This window comes from Panulirus ornatus, chromosome 8, assembly GCF_036320965.1.
Source record: "Panulirus ornatus isolate Po-2019 chromosome 8, ASM3632096v1, whole genome shotgun sequence".
Taxonomy (NCBI): domain Eukaryota; kingdom Metazoa; phylum Arthropoda; class Malacostraca; order Decapoda; family Palinuridae; genus Panulirus; species Panulirus ornatus.
Genome location: NC_092231.1, coordinates 30,234,091 through 30,255,264, shown reverse-complemented (window position 1 = coordinate 30,255,264; position 21,174 = coordinate 30,234,091). Strand labels below are relative to the sequence as shown.

At 40.0% G+C, this 21,174-nt stretch overlaps 1 protein-coding gene across 1 annotated transcript in view; it reads right to left on the bottom strand.

Moving 5' to 3' along the window:
- LOC139749883 (uncharacterized) overlaps positions 1-21,174 on the bottom strand; it is a 293,444-nt gene that overhangs the window by 51,981 nt on the left and 220,289 nt on the right. The window contains 6 exon segments of the mRNA XM_071664262.1: positions 3,101-3,247; positions 3,389-3,490; positions 3,492-3,578; positions 6,878-7,048; positions 7,143-7,403; positions 10,424-10,575. Coding sequence (XP_071520363.1) covers positions 3,101-3,247; positions 3,389-3,490; positions 3,492-3,578; positions 6,878-7,048; positions 7,143-7,403; positions 10,424-10,575 — 920 coding nt within the window.

Sequence of the window (21,174 nt, the reverse complement as noted above, 5' to 3'; positions counted from 1 at the left end):
TAATCTGCCCACCTCCCATGCTTTTCCTTCCACAAGCATCTTTTGCACAAGCCATCACTGCTTCCTTAAATATATCCCATTCCTCTCCCTTTCCCCTTATGTCCTTTGTTCTCACCTTTTTCCATTCTGTACTCAGTCTCTCCTGGTACTTCCTCACACAAGTCTCCTTCCCAAGCTCACTTACTCTCACCACTCTTTTCACCCTAACATTCTCTCTTCTATTCTGAAAACCTCTACAAATCTTCACCTTCGCCTCCACAAGCTAATGATCAGACATCCCTCCAGTTGCACCTCTCAGCACACTAACATCCAAAAGTCTCTCTTTCGTGCACCTATCAATTAACATGGAATCCAATAATGCTCTCTGGCCATCTCTCCTACTTACATATGTATACTTATGTATATCTCTCTTTTTAAACCAGGTATTCCCAATCACCAGTCCTTTTTCAGCACATAAATCTAAAAGCTCTTCACCATTTCCATTTACAACACTGAACACCCTAAGTACACCAATTATTCCCTCAACTGCCACATTACTCACCTTTGCATTCAAATCACCGATCACTATAACCCGGTCTCATGCATCAAAACTACTAACACACTCATTAAGCTGCTCCCAAAACTCTTGCCTCTCATGATCTTTCTTCTCATGCCTAGGTGCATATGCACCAAGAATCACCCATCTCTCTCCATCCACTTTCAGTTTTACCCATATCAATCTAGAGTTTACTTTCATACACTCTATCACATACTTCCACTACTCCTGTTTCAGGAGTAGTGCTACTCCTTCCCTTACCCTTGTCTTCTCACTAACCCCTGACTTTACTCCCAAGACATTCCCAAACCCCTCTTCCCATTTAACCTTGAGCTTTGTTTCACTCAGAGCCAAAACATCCAGGTTCCTCTCCTCAAACATACTACCTATCTCTCCCTTTTTCTCATCTTGGTTACATCCACATACATTTAGACACCTCAATCTGAGCCTTCGAGGAGGATGAGCACTCCTCGCGTGACTCCTCCTTCTGTTTCCCCTTTTAGAAAGTTAAAATACAAAGAGGGGACGGTTTCCAGCCCCCCGCTGCCATCCCCTTTAGTAGCCTTCTTCTGGTGTGGGAGGCAAGTTGTTAGAAGCAGTGAAATGTTTTTATCTAGGATGTAAGGCATGTGAACAAGTAGGAAGAGAGGAAAGTGACTGGTTTTCAGTGAATGTCGGTTTGCAGCAGGGGTGCGTGATGTCTCCATGGTTGTTTAATTTGTTTATGGATGGGGTTGTTTGGGAGGTGAATGCAAGAGTTTTGGAAAGACAGGCAAGTATGCAGTCTGTTGTGGATGAGAGAGCTTGGGAAGTGAGTCAGTTGTTGTTCGGTGATGATGCAGTGCTGGAGGCTGATTCTGGTGAGAAACTGCAGAAGCTGGTGACTGAGTTTGGTAAAGTGTGGGAAAGAAGAAAGCTGAGAGTAAATGTGAATAAGAGCAAGGTTATTAGGTACAGTAGGGTTGAGAGACAAGTCAACTGGGAGGTAAGTTTAAATGGAGAAAAACTGGAGGAAGTGAAATGTTTTAGATATCTGGAAGTGGATTTGGCAAGGGATGGAATCATGGTAGCGGAAGTGAGTCACAGGGTGGGGGAGGGGGCGAAGGTTCTGGGAGCGTTGAAAAATGTGTGGGAGGTGAGAACATTATCTCGGAAAGGAAAAATGGGTATGTTTGAAGGAATAGTGGTTCCAACAATGTTATATGGTTGCGAGGCATGGCCTATAGATAGAGTTGTGCGGAGGAGGGTGGATGTGTTGGAAATGATATGTTTGAGGACAATATGTGGTGTGAGGTGGTTTGATCGAGAAAGTAATGAAAGTGTAAGAGAGATGAGTGGTAATAAAAAGAGTGTGGTTCAGACAGCAGAAGAGGGTGTTTGAAAATGGTTTGGTCACATGGAAAGAATGAGTGTGGAAAGATTGACAAAGAGGCTATACGTGTCAGAGGTGGAGGGAATGAGAAGTGGGAGACCAAACTGGAGGTGGAAAGATGGAGTGAAAAAGATTTTGAGTGATTGGGGCCTGAACATCCAGGAGGGTGAAAGTCGTGCAAGGAATAGTGTGAATTGGAACGATGTGATATACTGGGGTCGACATGCTGTCAATGGATTGAACTAGGGCATGTGAAGAGTCTGGGGTAAACCATGGAAAGTTTTGTGGGGCCTCAATGTGGAAAGGGAGCTGTAGTTTTGGTGCATTATACATGACAGCTAGAGACTGAGCGTGAACGAGTGTCGCTTGTGTTGTCTTTTCCTAGCACTACCTTGGGCGCACGCAGGGGGGAGGGGTTTGTCATTTCATGTGTGGCATGGTGGCGATGGGAATGAATAAAGGCAGCAAGTATGAATTATGTACATGTTTATAAATATATATGACTGTGTATGTTATATATGTATACATTGAAATGTATGGGTATGTATATGTGCGTGTGTGGACGTGTATGTATATACATGTGTGTGTGGGTGGGTTGGGCCATTCCTTCATCTGTTTCCTTGCGCTACCTCGCTAACGCGGATGACAGCGACAAAGTATAATAATATGTATATATATGCTTCTATAAACAGATTGCACAATAAGTATGAAATAATGATATGCAGAAATGCACTGAAATAGTCTTTTCAGACGTAGATATATGGAAGAGAATTATTTCAAAATGAAAAAGAAATATGAAAACAGTAAGGATATAGAGATGCCATGATATGGCTGATAGTCCCAAGGGCTGAGAGGAATGATAAATTGTAAAGTCATCATAAACAAGGGAAACAAATATTATGGCCAAAAAAAGTGGCATAATAAGAAAAAATCTCTTCAAATTTTTTTACCTTCTCTCACTCATAACGTATAATCGTTTTAATCTGCTGTAATAAAAACAGTTAGAACATAAGGAAGCTAAGTTAGCTTATTTTCTTATATATTTTTCAACTGTGGTCTTCAACACAAAATTCTAGAGTTCCTCAGGAGTATTTCCTAAAATTTCTTGATCTTATTCTTTTTCAACATCCTCTACTGAAGTTACCATGTTTTAGTTGTGAGGTACAAGTTAGCAGGTGCTGTCAACAACTTACAGGTCTTCCGGGTGCCCCATCATTGCCAGGTGATCCACGTTGCCCAGGTGGTCCAGGTAGGCCAGATGGTCCAGCAGGTCCAGGTAAACCGTGGGGACCTCTCTTTCCTTCAGGTCCTCGGGTACCATCAGCACCACGCTCACCAGGCTGTCATAACCAAATCTAATGATATGTACTCTTCCACGGTCAGTATAAAAAATTTCTAATACAGCATCTAGTATATATGCTATTATCAATTCTAAATTTAAGAAAATAAAACAAGTAAGAAAAGAAACAAAAATTACTCACAAGACCTGGGGAGCCCATGGGACCCATGCTGCCTGGCAAGCCATACACCCGCTCACCGGCCACCTGTATTGCCTGAGCAGCAGATTCACCAGGTGGACCAGGCAGGCCCTGGGGGGCCAGGTGGACCAGGTTTTCCCACAAATCCAGGAAGACCAGCTGGTCCAGTTGGACCAAGAGGACCTGGTGGACCCTACAGCATTTACAGCTTGTTAATTAGTGTAGCTCACTGTATGGTAGTTCACAAACAGAATTAATATGAAACATCATTATCATCTGACTAAAGCTTTGTAATTTAAGATCAAATATTGTCCACATATTATCTTGCTGATGAAATTCCTTTATATTGATGAAGTGCCTTTATCAATGAAGAAATGCCTTCATTAATGATGAAATACCTCTATAATGACGATATCATTTCATCATTAAGTGTATCTAAGAAAAAACAGAAAACACAACTTAAGTTTATACAGATTCTCATGAAACTAAAAGTACTGCAACAGGGGCAGGTTCTAAAGACTGATTGCGAGATTGTCTTTTCCTTATGCAGAAGTAGGTTCTATAGATTGATTGTGAAATTGTCCTATATTTATGAGAGAAAATCTGTACAGTACATTCATTTATGAGAGAAAATATGTAAGGTACAGGGACCTCATGATTTATGCAGCAGTAGTTTCCATACACTGATTGTGAAATTGCCCTTTACTTATGAGAGAAAATCTGTAAGGTATAGTGATATAGGGACCTCATGATTTAAGTGCACCTGATTTACACCATTTTTAGAATAATGCACACAGTCCACTTCTCCCTCTTCTTTTAATTTGTGGGTTTATGCCTGGATTAGCACGATCCTCACAGGGCTGGCAGTATGGTAGAGTGGCATTGCCAGTGCCATGTGAGAATAGAATATCACAAGATCAGTAATTGTGTCCACTCCTACCTATCTGATAAAGGGACTCTGGCATAATAAAGATTATGTATCTGACTCATTCCCTGTCTCCAATTGCAACCTGAAATCTATTACCACATAATGATGATGCCATACTGCTGGCAGACATGCCATCCACTTCCTTACCTTCATTATCCTGACCTTTAACATCTTAATATCAATGAATCATAAAGTTGCAGTTTGTAAAATAAATTCCTATACCAATTTTGTACTTCATTAAATGTAGCTCACTGAGACAAAACATATACCATACACATGGTTCTGAAAGACCTGCCTACTTCCTTTGCTGATACAGGTACACCACCAAATTTCCAGCAACTGATGGTTCAGCACCTTCAGTCCGGGAAAAATTATGTGAGGGAATTTGAAATTACTGCAGCCACCAGACGAGTTTACTGAGCAGCCACAGATGGCGTTGTGTGTAGGGCGCACTTATTTACATTCTTTACACTGCACCTGTTGGTGGTGATACTGCAACTTTGTGAGATTCTTAGCTTATTTTGCTTAAATTTAACCCCAGCTATGGCTTCTAAGACATATGAGATTGTCAGTTGTGGTGTCAAACATAAACACCAGTCCATATCAATCCAAGATAAAGTAGAACTGTTGAAAAAAATGAACCATGGTGTTTCGGTGCATAAGCTGTGTGACATCTACAGTACTGGTTCATCAACTGTTTATGATATAATGGGAGAAAATATTGAAATTCTATGCAGACAGCGATTCCAAGAAGCAAGTGACGATTAGAAAAGCTATGAAAGATGGTAAGAGTACTGAGCATGATCGAGTGATGATGGAATGATTTCGACAGCGTCAAAGTGATGGAGTGGACGTGTCAGGTAGCATGATAATGGACCAGGCTAAGTTGCTCCATAAAGAACTTAAATTACAACATGAGCGTGACTAGAGTGAAGAATGGCTTCAAAGATTCAAGAAGCATCAAGGAATTTCCATGAATAAAGTGTGTAGAGAAAAGCAGTCTGCAAACCACAAAGGAGCTGCTGAGTATGTGGACGAATTTGCGAAACTCGTAGCTGACAAGCACCTCAGTCCTGAGCAGGGGTATAATGCAGAAGAAACTGCATTATTCTGGTGATGCACCTCAGTTCTGAGCAGGTGTATAATGCAGACAAAACTGAATTGTTCTGGCGATGCACATCGGAGATGTATAATTAGTGGGTTAGAGGTGTGTTGATGAATTATTATTACGTGACCACGGTTGGTCTGGCAAAATGGTTAATCCAGCAAGGCTTTGGAACCAAGAGTGCCAGAAAATCCATGGTGCACCTGTATCATCAATGTTACAATGTTACTAGAAAGAGCAGCAGCTGTTGCCAGACTCTAGCTGATGGTGTGGTGGGAATGGCAAGCATGAATTTCAAATTATACCATTTAGTACTTTACTTGTTTCCTGGAATTAGAATCTTCATCATAATCTATAGGATACAATTTACACTTTCTATCGTTGACCTATAATCCTTAACTAACCAAATTTTCCAGATTTTTTCCATTATAGATTTTTTCGTACCAGTCCACCATTTGCTGCTTTAGTGAGGAAGCACCAGAAACAAAGAAAAGGTCCCATTCATTCACATCCATTCCCCAGCTGTCATGTGCAATGGACCAAAACCACAGCCTCATCCACAACCAGGCCCCACAGACCTTTCCATGGCTTACTTGGCCACTTCACACACCCAGGTTTGCTTTACTGACAGCAGACTGCCTGCTGTATCCCTCATCACTCCCATTTACTCTATCCCATGAATGCCTTTCACCCTCCTACATATTCAGGCCCCAATCACTCAAAATTTCATTCACTCCATGCTTCCATATCAATTTTGATCTCCTTTTCCTTGTACTCTCCACTTCTGACACATGTCCTCATTCTCAACCTCTCCTTACTCATTCTCTCCATACATCCAAATAATTTCAGCACACCCTCCTCAGCTCTTTTGGCCACACTCTCCTTATGGCCACACTTTCCTCTTACCCTTTCATTAATTACTTGATCAAACCACCTCACACCAAATGTTGTCCTCAAACATTTCACTTCTAAGACATCCGCCCTCCTCTACACATTCTCATCTATAGCCCAAGCCTCATATCCATACAGCTTCTTTAGAACTACTATATCTTCAAAAATACCCATTTTTGCCCTTCCAGATAATGTCCTCTCTTTCCACACATTTCTCAACCTTTTCTTGAATGTATTCTTAAAAGCAAAATTACATCTTCTTGCATTAACGTGTTCAATTTCCAGATTTCACTTTTCAAGAATTCACCACTTCATTTAACAACTTACTTTTACAAATGCTGTGATTCATAACTTTCATTACAAATTTAAATAAAATGACAATCTCCTTTTAGGAATCATCACAATAACATGACATTCTCCTTTTAGTAATCACACCTGTGCAGCTTTTTAAATGAGATCTAATTTACTGACAGGTAAAACGAAATCATTAGAAACAACAGTATCAAACCCAGCAAATGGAAAAACAAGAGATCCAAGAAAGCTTCAATGAGGAGGAGCACACACTCACAATTGGTCCAGGTAGACCACGAGGTCCAACTGGTCCCTGTATCCCTTGAGCTCCCTTGCTGCCATCTCTGCCAGAACGTCCAGGAGGACCTTGAGGGCCAGCTGGACCTTTAGGGCCAACTCCACCCATTGGACCTGATGTACCTCTTTCACCTCGCTTGCCAGGCTCTCCCTGCAATAGAATGATGTTTAAGGAAACAACTCCTTTTGAGAAGTGAATATATCAGAATGTAGAACTGATATTACTTGTTACATTACCAACTTACCTTAAGACCTGGTATGCCAGAATGTCCCTTAGGTCCAATAATTCCTATCTGTCCTGGGTTGCCTGGTGGTCCTTGAAGACCAGGAGGCCCACTAGGTCCTGGTGGTCCCTCCTCACCTCTTTCTCCTTGTACACCCTGGGGTCCCTGTGGTCCGGGTTGGCCTGGTGCTGCCGGCTCTCCAGGGAAGCCTGCCTCACCACGGGAACCTGCCACACCCTTTGGACCCTCAGGACCAGGGGGACCCATTGGGCCTTGAGGACCCTGTTACAAAATGGAGAAAATATTAGTATTGGGAATACTGATGTTCTTAGACTAACTAATCTATGCAGGTTAGATAGTTCTATTGTGCAGTAGAATCATCTGCGCAAAATCTGCTTCAAACATCTTGAACAGTTCACATCTTTGTTTAGAGCTACACATAATGGCCATTTTACTGATTAACTCCCCCACTAGTCCTGCTATCCTCATCTAAACTTTCCCTTGTAACTGCATCCCCTTATTTCAAACATACTCTGACAGTGAAACGGTATCTATAGATCAGTTGTGGATATTGAAAAATAAACTACAAATTACTGAACTTCCAAGCAAAAACTACAAGCACACTGAGTGCCTTAAATAGGAACTATACCAGAAAAAACTTCAGAGACATCCACATAAGGTCCCACAGAAACAGATTTTAGCCATTTCAAACTTCTAGAACGTCAAAATGTGATTCTCTTTACATACTCACAAAAATACAAATTAAGATGTTACAAACGTGTGTTCATTAAAAACTTAGAAATTTGTCAGAGCGAATGATAAATCTCCTATTAAAGTTTCTCTTTGCTCAAGTATTCCTCACTGATTTCACCATCGGTAATATACCTATTATCCAAATTCTTCACCACCATAAAGAGCATCTCACTGTCACCTACACCATTCTTACTGTATCCTTATTGAATATTTGAACTATAAAAATGATCAGAGTGAGTATTCTTAGTGATATTTTTCCCCTTATGTATTGTATGAATAAACCATGAGTTACTTTTGCCAAAAGTATTTGTAGTATTCATTATCTGAAGTTATCTGTTACTGAAGCAACCAGAACACTTCTCTATACCTCCCCTCCCTTTTCTTGCTTTTAAGTATCCTTTTGGAAATATAGTACCAGATGTGTCTCCCTCCTTGACACATCTGCTCTCAAGAAGTCCAAGTGTAACTGGTCTTGTTTCCTCCTTTACAGTTTCTAGAAACCATTTTTAGTCATTTTCTACCAATCCACCTGCATTTGTTTATAATGTTCAACTTTACATTTTCTTTCCTAAATTAATATTCCAGTTTTCATACTATTACAGTTCATGGCGTCTCCATATTCGATATTCCATTTTGTTTCCCTTTAGATACTTCCTTGTCCCCTCTCCCATTTTTGTTTTTAAATCTTAATGACTTTTTGAAGAATACAAGTTTGCACTGTCTGGGTGTTAGTGGATTTTGAAAGTTACCTTTTCAGATCCTTCCTTATTACAGCTGCATTGTTCTGCTCTTGTTGTTCACTCAGATCTTACCTTTCACGAGCACAGCTTCTGGTAGCTCTTGTCTTCTCTCTCCATCTTTTGCTGCCACTTCTTTCCAAAATGGATGTCACTCATTTAGTCAAGCTAATTTACTAGTTTTTGACCCATTACTCTTTCATTGTGCTGGTAATTATCTCCTGCAGAAAGGATGCAAAATGATTTTGCTTAACTTTCCTTTCCTTTACATTTTTTTTCTTATTGAATTTTCTTATTGAAAAGATTCAACTTACCTTTGGCAGCTTAGATGTAAAATGATCAGTGACGTCAGGTGTGTAGTGGGGATGCAGTGCTTGGGAATATAATGAAGATAAGTGTTGTAATGATGTGTGTTTGGTGATATTTTCCTCTACAGTGAAAATGATGTTGACTGATAATGCAGGAGATTCAAAGCATTCGTTTGAGAATGATGGTGTTCATAGTTTTCCTCTGAAATTCCTCTGTTTATGATCTATTACCTCCAAACTTACAATATTCAGTTTCTGTGATGTCTTTATGGTCAGTCTATTTTTGTGCACTGTTCTCAAGTCATGAGAAAGAAAACGGTCTTTTCAGTGGTTGCAAGGAGAGATCGATAATATCAGTTCTCCAGCCATATTTGTTTTTTACGAAAAGTATATCTTTCCTATTTAATTTCACACAGAACAATTTCTTTGGATCATTTAGTCTTTTTTTTTTTTGCATTGCCAATTTTGCTAGAGTAAGGCTCGCTTTCTGGGATGAACGATTAAAACTGGGGAATACACTGAGGGGTTTCTCTTCTCAGTTAACCTAACAAGGACTTCATTATTGAAGCGTTTTTTGCCCAACAGTACCCACTTGTTTAACTACTATGGGTATCACTCCCACTCTCTGGCAAAACAAGTTACTCTTCCCATTATTTACAGTCTGAATGGGCTATCCTCCAGTGTTTCTTGAAATTTATGGGTCTTACATTAAGAGGGCTAATTCTTCTTCTCCTTTGCCTTCTCTTTCCCTCCTTACTATCATGTACCCTTCCAGGCTGTGCATGCAATGATTCCATGACTAATCATAACAGGTACACTTTCCCTAATAAGATCCTTGAATTCCAGCTTTTTTTTCACTAACCACTGATCCATCAACATTTGAAAATATTACTTTCTCTCATGTGTGTGTGTGTGTGTGTGTGTGTGTGTGTGTGTGTGTGTGTGTGTGTGTGTGTGTGTGTGTGGGTATGGGTATGTGTGTGTGTGTGTGTGTGTGTGTGTGTGTGTGTTTGGCCATACATACTGGCTTTTATTACCAACTCAATGCACCCACCTCCTTAAAATATTTCACCCCCTTTTTTATGAATTTTTTGTGACTACATATGTGTAAGAAGTAGTGTCTGCTGTGCAGGTATTGGTGTCCCTTCATAAGTCAAGTATCTTACCATCTGACAGTCAACTAAATGAAAAGTAGTCTGTTTAACTTTACGACTGAACCTTTGGACAATGTCAAAGGGTGCAAGCCAAATGATAGTTAGGGATGAACAAATAAGTTATGAATCAACGTCTAATTACACAAATAGGTCAACAATTATCACTGCTCTGTACTGCACAGGACATAGCGGTGCAAAAATGATGCTCAGCATTCATAGCCCAAGAGGGATGTTGAGGTTTTAATGATTTTAGCATATACACATACTTGCTAGCTTGGGTTGATGGCATCTTGTCTTCTGGTTTTTGCAAAAATACTTTTCTGATACAGAAACAACTGAAGTGTTCTTACCGGTAAGCCAGCAACACCAGGCTTGCCAATAAGACCAGTGATGCCTGGCAGCCCTGGTTCGCCCTTGGCACCAGTCCCACCAAGAGCTCCATTCCTTCCTGGTTCTCCCTTACTACCATCAGCACCAGCAGGGCCTGGGGGTCCTCGATCACCTGCATGCAAGTGTATCAATAGTTTTTTTTATTTAGTTTAATAAAAAATAATTTTCTTTTTTAGCCACATACCTAATTTTGTATATATATATGAAAGAAAAGTATTTCGACATAAAGATCACAGCTTGTGTACTACTTCCTAATCAAACATCCATTTCATAAAAATCTAATCTTTCCTCCCAACCTATTTTCTATCTGCATTAGTATCATTAAAACATTCTACCATTCCTACTTTCTACAACTCTTTCTACAATTCTGTATGTATTCCATATTTTCTCGTTCTATAATAGTTCTAGTCAATCTTGATACTCGAGAATTTTTACTTCTGAGCTGTAAGAAGTTCACTAGCTAGGTTCTGTTAGTATACATAATCATAGTGCACAATTCTGTAATGCAGGCAAGAGCACCTCTTCCACCATACACTGAGATTTCTAAAAAAGATATTAACATTACTAAAAGATCTTGACCCATACAAGGTTCATGGTTCTGATGAAAGTTCACCATATGTGCTGAAGCTTTGTCCAGTTACACTAGACAGGCCTCTTGAAACAGCATTCAACACATCTCTGGGGAAAGGCATAGTATCAAGGGAGTGGAAAATGGCAAATATACCCATCTATAAGAAAAGAGAATGGTAAGAGGTGTTGAACTAAAGACCAGTCTCCTTAACAATCAAAAAGCATATGGATGACAGGAGGAATTATGCAAGAGAGAGACAAGATAGTTTTAGGAAAAGGGTCATGTGTAATGAACCTCTTAGACTTTACAGTTTGAGTTTTGTCTTTAAAAAAAGGGAAGGCTAGGTAGATTGTTTATATCTTGACTGAAAGGAAGCATTTGACACAGTACTGCATGGAAGGCTGATTAAGAAGCTGGAATATCAAGTGGGAATAAGGGGAAGTTTCTATCAATGGACACAAGATTATATGAGTGGATGGGAACAAAGTACTTGTCAGAGGAGCCCTCTCTAAATGGGTGGAAGTCACCAACAGAGTGCCACAGAGTTCTGTGTTTTGACCTTTACTCTTCTTGATGTCTGTAAATGACTTGCATGAGGGTATGGACTCTTCCCTGAATATGTTTGCACATGATGCAACAGTGAAGAGGGAAGTAAAAAAGTGAGGAGGATTGCATCAGCTTATAAGGGGACCAGAAAAGACCAGAACAGACTCCAAAACTGGTCTAATAAATAATCAACAGAATTCAACTCAAAGTAATGATGATGTAACAAAGTGAAAAATGGGCTTAGTATGACTTTTATCTGGAAAGAGATAATCCTCAGGATTCTGAGTGTAAGAAAGACTTGGGAGATGACATCATCCCTAACCTATTACCATAGTACCATATTAGGAAATAAATACACGAGGCAAGCTGTCTGCTGGCGAATGTCAGAATGGATTTCAAATATGTGGATATGAAAATAATTAGCAAACTGTTCACATCCTTCATAAGGCCAAAACTAGAATATGCTTCTTATGTCTGGTCACTGCACCTAAAGAAGCACAATGAGGTAACACAGAAGGTACACAGGATGGCTAATAAAGATGGTACCATAAAACAAACAGCTTACATGAAAGATTAAAGCCTTTAAATCTGCCCATCTTGGAAAACAGAAGAGTGAGGGGTGATCTAATCATAATCATAACCTTTAAGTTTTTGACAGTAATGAACTGGACAGTGAACAGTTCTTTGTGAGATGTAGGGATAGCACAATCATAGGACATAATATCAAGTAAAGAATTTGTAGAAAATATAGAGAATGATGGATGAATGGATAAGAATAACTGAGGACATGGTTAATGCAGACACCATACATAAATCTAAGTTGTGATAGTAGAGAATGTTTAAGAGAAGGCCCTATAAGTGCAAAACTCCGTCCCCATACATAAGTGCATTTGGGACCATCCCTTCTACAATACATTCATGCAGGTGGAACCACCCCTTCAACAATAAAATACTGCAGGTGGAACCATCCCTTCAACAATAAAATACTGCAGGTGGAACCATCTCTTCCACCTTCAGGATCATTCTTCTGCCCTTCACTAGTTTCCTCTTATTATCAGCAATATGCATACCCTTTATCTACTACATATGTAGTTAATATGCTTCCTTCCTGCCCCAGGAGTCCCCTCTGAGGTTTCTGTAGCACCCAGGAGGCTGGCCACATCCACAGGTCATTACCACAGGTTATTAAATGTGAAGTTGTGTGTGTGTGTCTATGTGCAGAAAGGGCAGGGTAATCAAGTAGTAAGTGCTTACTGTCTTCTTTATGGATGTTGCATCGTGGGCCTGCAGGGTCTTAGGATATGTTAAAATGCCATTTGTAATGCTGTAGAGATGGGTGATGTACTGAGTATCTGTGAGAGAATATGACAGTTTGTTTGGGAAGTATAGTTTCTGATGGATGTATGTTTGGTGGGTTAGAGTTTAAAACTGAATTGGGAGGTCGGTTGTTCGGTGCTTGTCGGATTATTTCAGTGTTGTCAATGTTATATTTACTGGGGGTGGTGGGATCTGAAAGTAGATGTTACTGAAGTGTAAGGCAGGGATAAGCTTTTTATTTCTACTTGGGGGTTAGTGGTTGGTTATAATACAGTTTGCGTAGGAGGGCTTTAGCACTGATGTATAGAACTGAGTGGCAAGCACGTTGAGGTGGGTCTGTATTAGGAGGATCGTTGTTTCATTGTGAAAGCACTGAGTGTCTCTGGTTGCTAGGCAGTCAATGATTGTTCTGGGTGTATTTTTTGTGTGGTTTGCAGCTTTATCATATTTACTTCTAAAAGGATGGGAGATCAGGCAGATGAATCACAGTTTAAAGTGGAGCAGATGAATTGTTTTTATAAGATGTTAAGGGATTTTTTTTGTCCACATCTGGTGCCACTTAAGTAATCTGAGGGCATTTAGTATGTGTGTTGCTTATGTTATTGGTGTGGGAAGTCAGTCATGTGTTTGTAACCCATGTGTTTACGTGAGATGAGCTTACATTAGAAAGACAGATGTGATTGGCCTCGTGTGTCTGTCTGTGAGAGAGAGAGAGAGAGAGAGAGAGAGAGAGAGAGAGAGAGAGAGAGAGAGAGAGAGAGAGAGAGAGAGAGAGAGACAGAGAGAGAGAGAGAGAGAGAGAGAGAGAGAGAGAGAGAGAGAGAGAGAGAGAGAGAGAGAGAGAGAGAGAGAGAGAGAGTTTTAACTCAACAGGAAAATGTAATTCTGCTCAGCAGTATTTCAAAGCTATCACCAACTACCTGCTGCTGCACATTAGCCCTTTAGTGTTCCCATTACCATTGTCAATAATACAGTTTATTTCTGGCATTTTTCTCAGAGTATACCTCAATTTGTAAAATATTTGTCTAAACGACTTTTGAAGGTATTTATAGTCTTGGCATTCACTATGTCTGGTGGTAACTTATCCTAGTGCTCAACACACCTATAGGAAAAGAAGCTTTTTCCCCACATCCGTACTACATCTTTCAGCTTTGAGTTTTATTCCACTTGTCCTGGTTGGTGTTTGTTCAATGGGAGAAACTGTCCATTCAACGTACGTGACTGGATGGTGTGAGCTGGATTTGTGTCTGTTTGGGATTAGAAAAATAAATGAAGACATCTGTGGAGAAGCAGACATTCTGTTTTGTGTAAGCCACTGCTCCAACTGTGTAATGTAGCGCTACATGTTTGACATTGCTACTGTGGTGTCAGGGTGTTGTGATGTGATTGTGAGGTCATCCGTATACAAAAGGACCTTCATGTTCAGGTTTGTCTGAGGTAATGGCAAGTTGTGTACGACGAGACTGAAGAGAACAGGAGAAAGAACTGCTTCTTGGGAATTCCACTGTAGAGTTTTTGTGACTGGCATAGCGACCTGTTATGAAAATTGCCAACCACTAAAATTTTGTCTTTGTTAAGGAAAGTGGTTTTAAGTATTCTTTTGTGTGCAGATGTGCAATGAAAAGTACAACTGAATTCAAACAACTTGATTGTCCTACCAGGTCCTAATGAGGCTGTTTATTATGGTGGAAGAGAAGAGAAAATCACTTATAAATGTAGTAGGAGTAGAAAGACTTACAGATTTTTCAAAGAAGAAGACCTGTAAACTTATTGTATAGCTAGGGAGGTGCAACAAATGTCAGTAATGGATTTGAAACAAAATATTTATCAAGTCTATGCTTAAACGTATTTATGGCACTGCTCTCAACCATTCTAACTAGTAAATTGATCCATATGTTAACAATTCTGTTGAAGAAAAAGTTCTTTGCCTCATTTGAAGAAAAACATTTGCCCAAGAGTATCAAACAAATCTATTCTTAAGCAGTTCATGAGATCAAAGTTATTGAAACCGTTCATGATTTGAATACTTTTATTAGATCACCTCTTAACATTCTCTTTTCTAAGCAAAATAAATTCAGTTCTTTTATTCATCTCTCATAGGATTCGTTTCTCAGGTCAGATATCATCTTGGAAGCTCTCCTATGTACTATATCCATTCTGTACAAATCTTTTCTCAAAAAGGGTAACCAAAACTGGATTCAGTAATCCAGATAGGGACACATCAGTAAGTTGTAGAGTAAGAAATATTTCCTGAGACTTAAATTTGGAAAACCTTTCTATGAATCCAAGAATTTTGTTCACATTTTTTACTGCTTTTTGTGCAGTTTACTTGGCTTTATCACCAGAGATTATCATACCCAAGTCCTTTTCCTCATTTACCTTTTGTAGCTCAAAAGAATTCATATTATAGCTTGCCTATTCATTCTAATACTGACATGTAAACTTTGCATTTATCAGTATTAAAATTCATTTGCCACTTTTTTTTTTATGTTGAAGGCTCCAGTCATGGACAAAATTCCACATCAAAACTGGGCCATAATCAAAATAGAATTATGAATAGTGAAAAAGAAAAGACAAGGGAAAGTATTTATGAATTTGGGAGGAAGTGAAAAAAAACCTGTCTTTTGAAATGTGCTAGGTCATAGTCAGTGGGAAAGACAAGTGAATGTAAAGAGTTCCAAAGCTTCAACGAGCAGGGAAAGAAGCAGGTATCAAAATGGCCCACCCTCGAGTTGCTGATGACCACAAAATAATCATGTGATGCAGCAGCATGCCAAGTGTTGCATGACCTAGCTAGTAGCTGGGGCACACAAGGAACCAGCTATTGGGAGCAAAAACCAAAGGAAGACCTTTAGAAGAGGGAAAGTGAACCAAAATTGGAGCCTAGGGCAAAGGGGTCAAGTTTGAAAGTTAGCCTGGAACAATTCATTTATCAGTTTGCTTTCTACTCAACTCTGGCAAGTAAGCATACAGAGTTAGAACCACCCCAAATGTGAGAGTAGTACTCCATACAAGGACAAACAAATCCCTTGAATAAATAGAGCAACTGTTCAGAGAAGTTTCAACATCAAAATAGGACATCCACTTTCTTAAGAAGTAGATTCAGCTATTCCTGTAATGTGGTATTTCCAACAAAGAGTGGATGTCATAGTACTACCAAATATCTTCATCGAGTCAAGAGGTGGAATTACAAAACCGTCAAAGGAGAGACGAGAGTTGTGAGGAGTTTTTGATAGAAAAATGGGTAGATCTTGGGTCTTGGAGGCATTAAACTTAAAAAGAATATGTGTACCCCACTGAGATATCCTGAACAAGTCTGAATTTATTGAGGAAGCTGTGTCACGACGAGATGCAGATCAAGTGAGAGAAGAGGAAACAGAATTGAAGAATGTGGATGAATGCAGTGCTGAGTCGTCAGTGTGGGAGTGCATAGGATTATTTGTGGAGGAGAGGAAATTGTTGAGAAAAAAGGAGAAAAAGTGTAGGGGATAGGACAAAACCTTGAGGGACACTACTGTTGATGGAGAAAAGGGGGAAGCTGACTGGAGAGGAAGCCAGATATGAAGGAGCAAAGTGAGAGAGGGAAGCCAAAAGGAAGGAGCAAAGTGAGAGAGGGAAGCCAAAAGAAAGGAGCTTAAAGATGAGACCCCAATGCCACACCCAGTCAAAAGCCATACATACGTCAAGGGCAACTACACTTGACTACCCAAAATCTTTCAGGAATGATGACCAGACATTAGTAAGATAGGAAATAATATCACCGGTGGATCTCGCCTTACGGTGATCAGAGAGAAGACTAATTTTCGAGGTGTTTAAGGATATGGGAAGTGAGGAAGGATTCAAAGACTTTGGAAATGGTAGAAGTCAAAGCAATAGGATGATGGTTAGAGGAGTCACTGTTCTTAGTGATGGGAACTATTAATGCATGCTCCCAAGGAGAGGGAAAAGTTTTGTTTTTTAAACAGAAATGTAACAGATGAGCAAGCACAGGTGCAAGTTCAGAGGCACACTTTCAGTACACAGGAATGATGCCATCAGGACCATAAGCCTTGCTTATGTCCAGAGAAAGAAGCACTTTTTGGACAGTCCAAAAAGAGATTAAAGGTAGAGGCATAGGATTACTAAGAGGAGCACCAGTGGGTGAAAGAATGTTAGAGTCATCTGAGGTGGAGCTTAAGGAGAAATGGGAATCAAAGAGAGCTGCTATGTCTATGGCAGAGATAGTTATAGTACCATTAGAACAGAGAAATGAGGGAAAGGTAGAGGAAGAGAAGTTGTTAAAGAAGCCCTTAGCTAACAACCAGAAACACCCATCAGTGGATGACGAGGAGAGGTTATCACACTTCCTTTGACTGGAGGAATGCTTTGTCTCATGGATAACTTGCTTGCAATGATTACAAGATGAATGGGAGAGAGAGAAAGGGGAGTTTTTCCAAGCCCAATATGCCTGATCCCATGACTGGATGGCCTCAGAACAAGAATGGTTGAACCATGGATTGGATGAAGAAGATCATCTTGGATGAAGCAGGGATAAATGCTTCCACTCCCGCAAGAATAACTCCTGATGTGTGTTTGATGGAGACTGAAGCATTACCACATAAGAGACAGTAATCTACCCAAGGAAAATAAGAAAAGAGGTTATTATTATTACTAGTATCATTATTCATTATTTTTTTTATCATACTTAACCACTGTTTCCCGCGCCAGTGAGGTAATGCAAGGAAACAGACGAAGAATGGCCCAACCACCCACATATGTATATATATATATATATATATATATATATATATATATATATATATATTTTTTTTTTTTTGTCGCTGTCTCCCGCGTTTGCGAGGTAGCACAAGGAAACAGACGAAAGAAATGGCCCAACCCACCCCCATACACATGTATATACATACGTCCACACACGCAAATATACATACCTACACAGCTTTCCATGGTTTACCCCAGACGCTTCACATGCCCTGATTCAATCCACTGACAGCACGTCAACCCCGGTATACCACATCGATCCAATTCATTCTATTCCTTGCCCTCCTTTCACCCTCCTGCATGTTCAGGCCCCGATCACACAAAATCTTTTTCACTCCATCTTTCCACCTCCAATTTGGTCTCCCACTTCTCCTCGTTCCCTCCACCTCCGACACATATATCCTCTTGGTCAATCTTTCCTCACTCATTCTCTCCATGTGCCCAAACCATTTCAAAACACCCTCTTCTGCTCTCTCAACCACGCTCTTTTTATTTTCACACATCTCTCTTAACCTTACGTTACTTACTCGATCAAACCACCTCACACCACACATTGTCCTCAAACATCTCATTTCCAGCACATCCATCCTCCTGCGCACAACTCTATCCAAAGCCCACGCCTCGCAACCATACAACATTGTTGGAACCACTATTCCCTCAAACATACCCATTTTTGCTTTCCGAGATAATGTTCTCGACTTCCACACATTCTTCAAGGCTCCCAGGATTTTTGCCCCCTCCCCCACCCTATGATCCACTTCCGCTTCCATGGTTCCATCTGCTGCCAGATCCACTCCCAGATATATATATATATATATATATATATATATATATATATATATATATATATATATATATATATATATATATAAATATATATATATATAAGTATATATATATATATATATATATATATATATATATATATATATATATATATATATATATATATATATATATATATATATAAACACCCATACACGCACATATACATACATATACATTTCAACATATACTTACATATACATACACAGACATATACACACGTATACATGTACATATTCATGCTTGCTGCCTTCATCCATTCCCGTCGCCACCCTGCCACAAAAGAAATGGATAACTTGCTCGCAATGATTACAGACAGTGACAAAAGATGAATGGGAGAGAGAGAGAAAGGGGAGTTTTTCCAAGCCCAATATGCCTGATCCCATGACTGGATGGCCTCAGAACAAGAATGGTTGAACCATGGATTGGATGAAGAAGGTCATCTTGGATGAAGCAGGGATAAATGCTTCCACTCCTGCAAGAATAACCTCTTATGTGTGTTTGACATTGATAGAAGCATTACCACATAAGAGACAGTAATATACCCAAGGAAAATAAGAAAAGTTATTATTATTACGAGTATCATTATTATTTTTTTATCATACTTAACCAGTTTCCCACGTCAGTGAGGTAATGCAAGGAAACTGACGAAGAATGGCCCAACCACCCACATACACACACACACACACACATATATATATATATATATATATATATATATATATATATATACATAAACACCCATACATGCACATATACATTTCAATGTATACTTACATATACATACACAGACATATACACACATATACATGTACGTATTCATACTTGCTGCCTTCATCCATTCCCATCACCACTCTGCCACAAAAGAAATACCCCCCCAAGCAAGGCAGCACCAGGAACTGACAAAAAAGGCCACATTCATTCACACTGTCTCTAGCTGTCATGTGTAATGCACCGAAACCACAGCTCCCTTTCCACATCCAGGCCCAACACACATTTCCATGGTTTACCCTAGATGCTTCACATGCCCTGGTTCAATCCACTGACAGCATGTCCACCCCAGTATACCACATCGTTCCAATTCACACTACTCCTTGCATGCCTTTCACTCTCCTGTATGTTCAGGTCCCAATCGCTCAAAATCATTTTCACTCCATCCTTTCACCTCCAATTTGGTCTCCCGCTTCTCCTTGTTCCCTCCACCTCTGACACATATATCCTCGTTATCAGTATTTCCTCACTCCTCTCCATGTGTCCAAACCATTTTGACACACCCTCTTCTGCTCTCTCATTCAAACTTACCTCCCAATTATCTTGTCCCTTAACCCTACTGAATCTAATAACCTTGTCCTTATTTACATTTACTCTCAACTTTCTTCTTTCAAACACTTTACCAAACTCAGTCACCAACCTCTGCAGTTTCTCACCTGAATCAGCCACCAGCGCTGTATCATCAGCAAACAACAACTGACTCACTTCCCAAACCCTCTCATCCACAACAGACTGCATACTTGTCTCTCTCCCTCCAAAACTCTTGCATTCACCTTCCTAACAACCCCATCCATAAAACAAATCAAACAACCATGGAGACATCATGCACCCCTGCTGAAAACTGACATTCACTGGGAACCAGTCACTTTCCTCTCTTCCTACTACACGTAACTTACATCCTTGGTAAGAACTTTTCACTACTTCTAGCAACTTACCTCCCAGACCATATACTCTTAAGATCTTCCACAAAGCACCCCTATCAACCCTATTATATGCCTTCTCCAGATCCATAAATGCTACATACAAATCCATCTGTTTTTCTAAGTATTTCTCACATACATTCTTCAAAGCAAACACCTGATCCACACATCCTCTACCACTTCTGAAACCACACTACTCTTCCCCAATCTGATGCTCGGTACATGCCTTTACCCTCTCAATCAATACCCTCCCATATAATATCCAAGGAATACTCAGCAAACTTATACCTCTGTAATTTGAACAATCAACTTTATCCCATTTGCCTTTGTACAATGGCAATGTGCATACATTCTGCCAATCCTCAGACACTTCACCATGATCCATACATACACTGAATATCCCTACCAACCAATCAACAACACAGTCACCCACTTCTTTAATAAATTCCACTGCAATACCATCCAAACCTGCCGCCTTGCCGGCTTTCATCTTCTGCAAAGCTTTCACTACCTCTCCTCTGTTCACCATACCATTTTCCCTGACCCTTTCACTTCGCACACCACCCCGACCAAAACATCCTATACCTGCAACTCTCATCAAACACATTCAACAAACCTTCAAAATACTCACTTCAACTCCTTCTCACTTCATCACCACTTGTTGTTACCTCCCCATTTGCCCCCTTCACTGATGTTCTCTTGTCTGACACATGAAATTTACCTCCTTCCGAAAAATCTTTTTATTCTCCCTCGAATTTAATGATACTCTCTCACCCCAACTCTTATTTGGTTTCTTTTTCACCTCTTGCACCTTTCTCTTGACCTCCTGCTGAGAGTGGTGAGAGTAAGTGAGTTTGGAAAGGACACATGTGTTAGGAAGTACCAGGAGAGATTGAGTGTAGAATGACAAAAGGTGAGAGCAAATGACACAAGGGGAGAGGGGGAGGAATGGGATGTATTTAGGGAAGCAGTGATGGCTTCTGCAAAAGATGCATGTAGCATG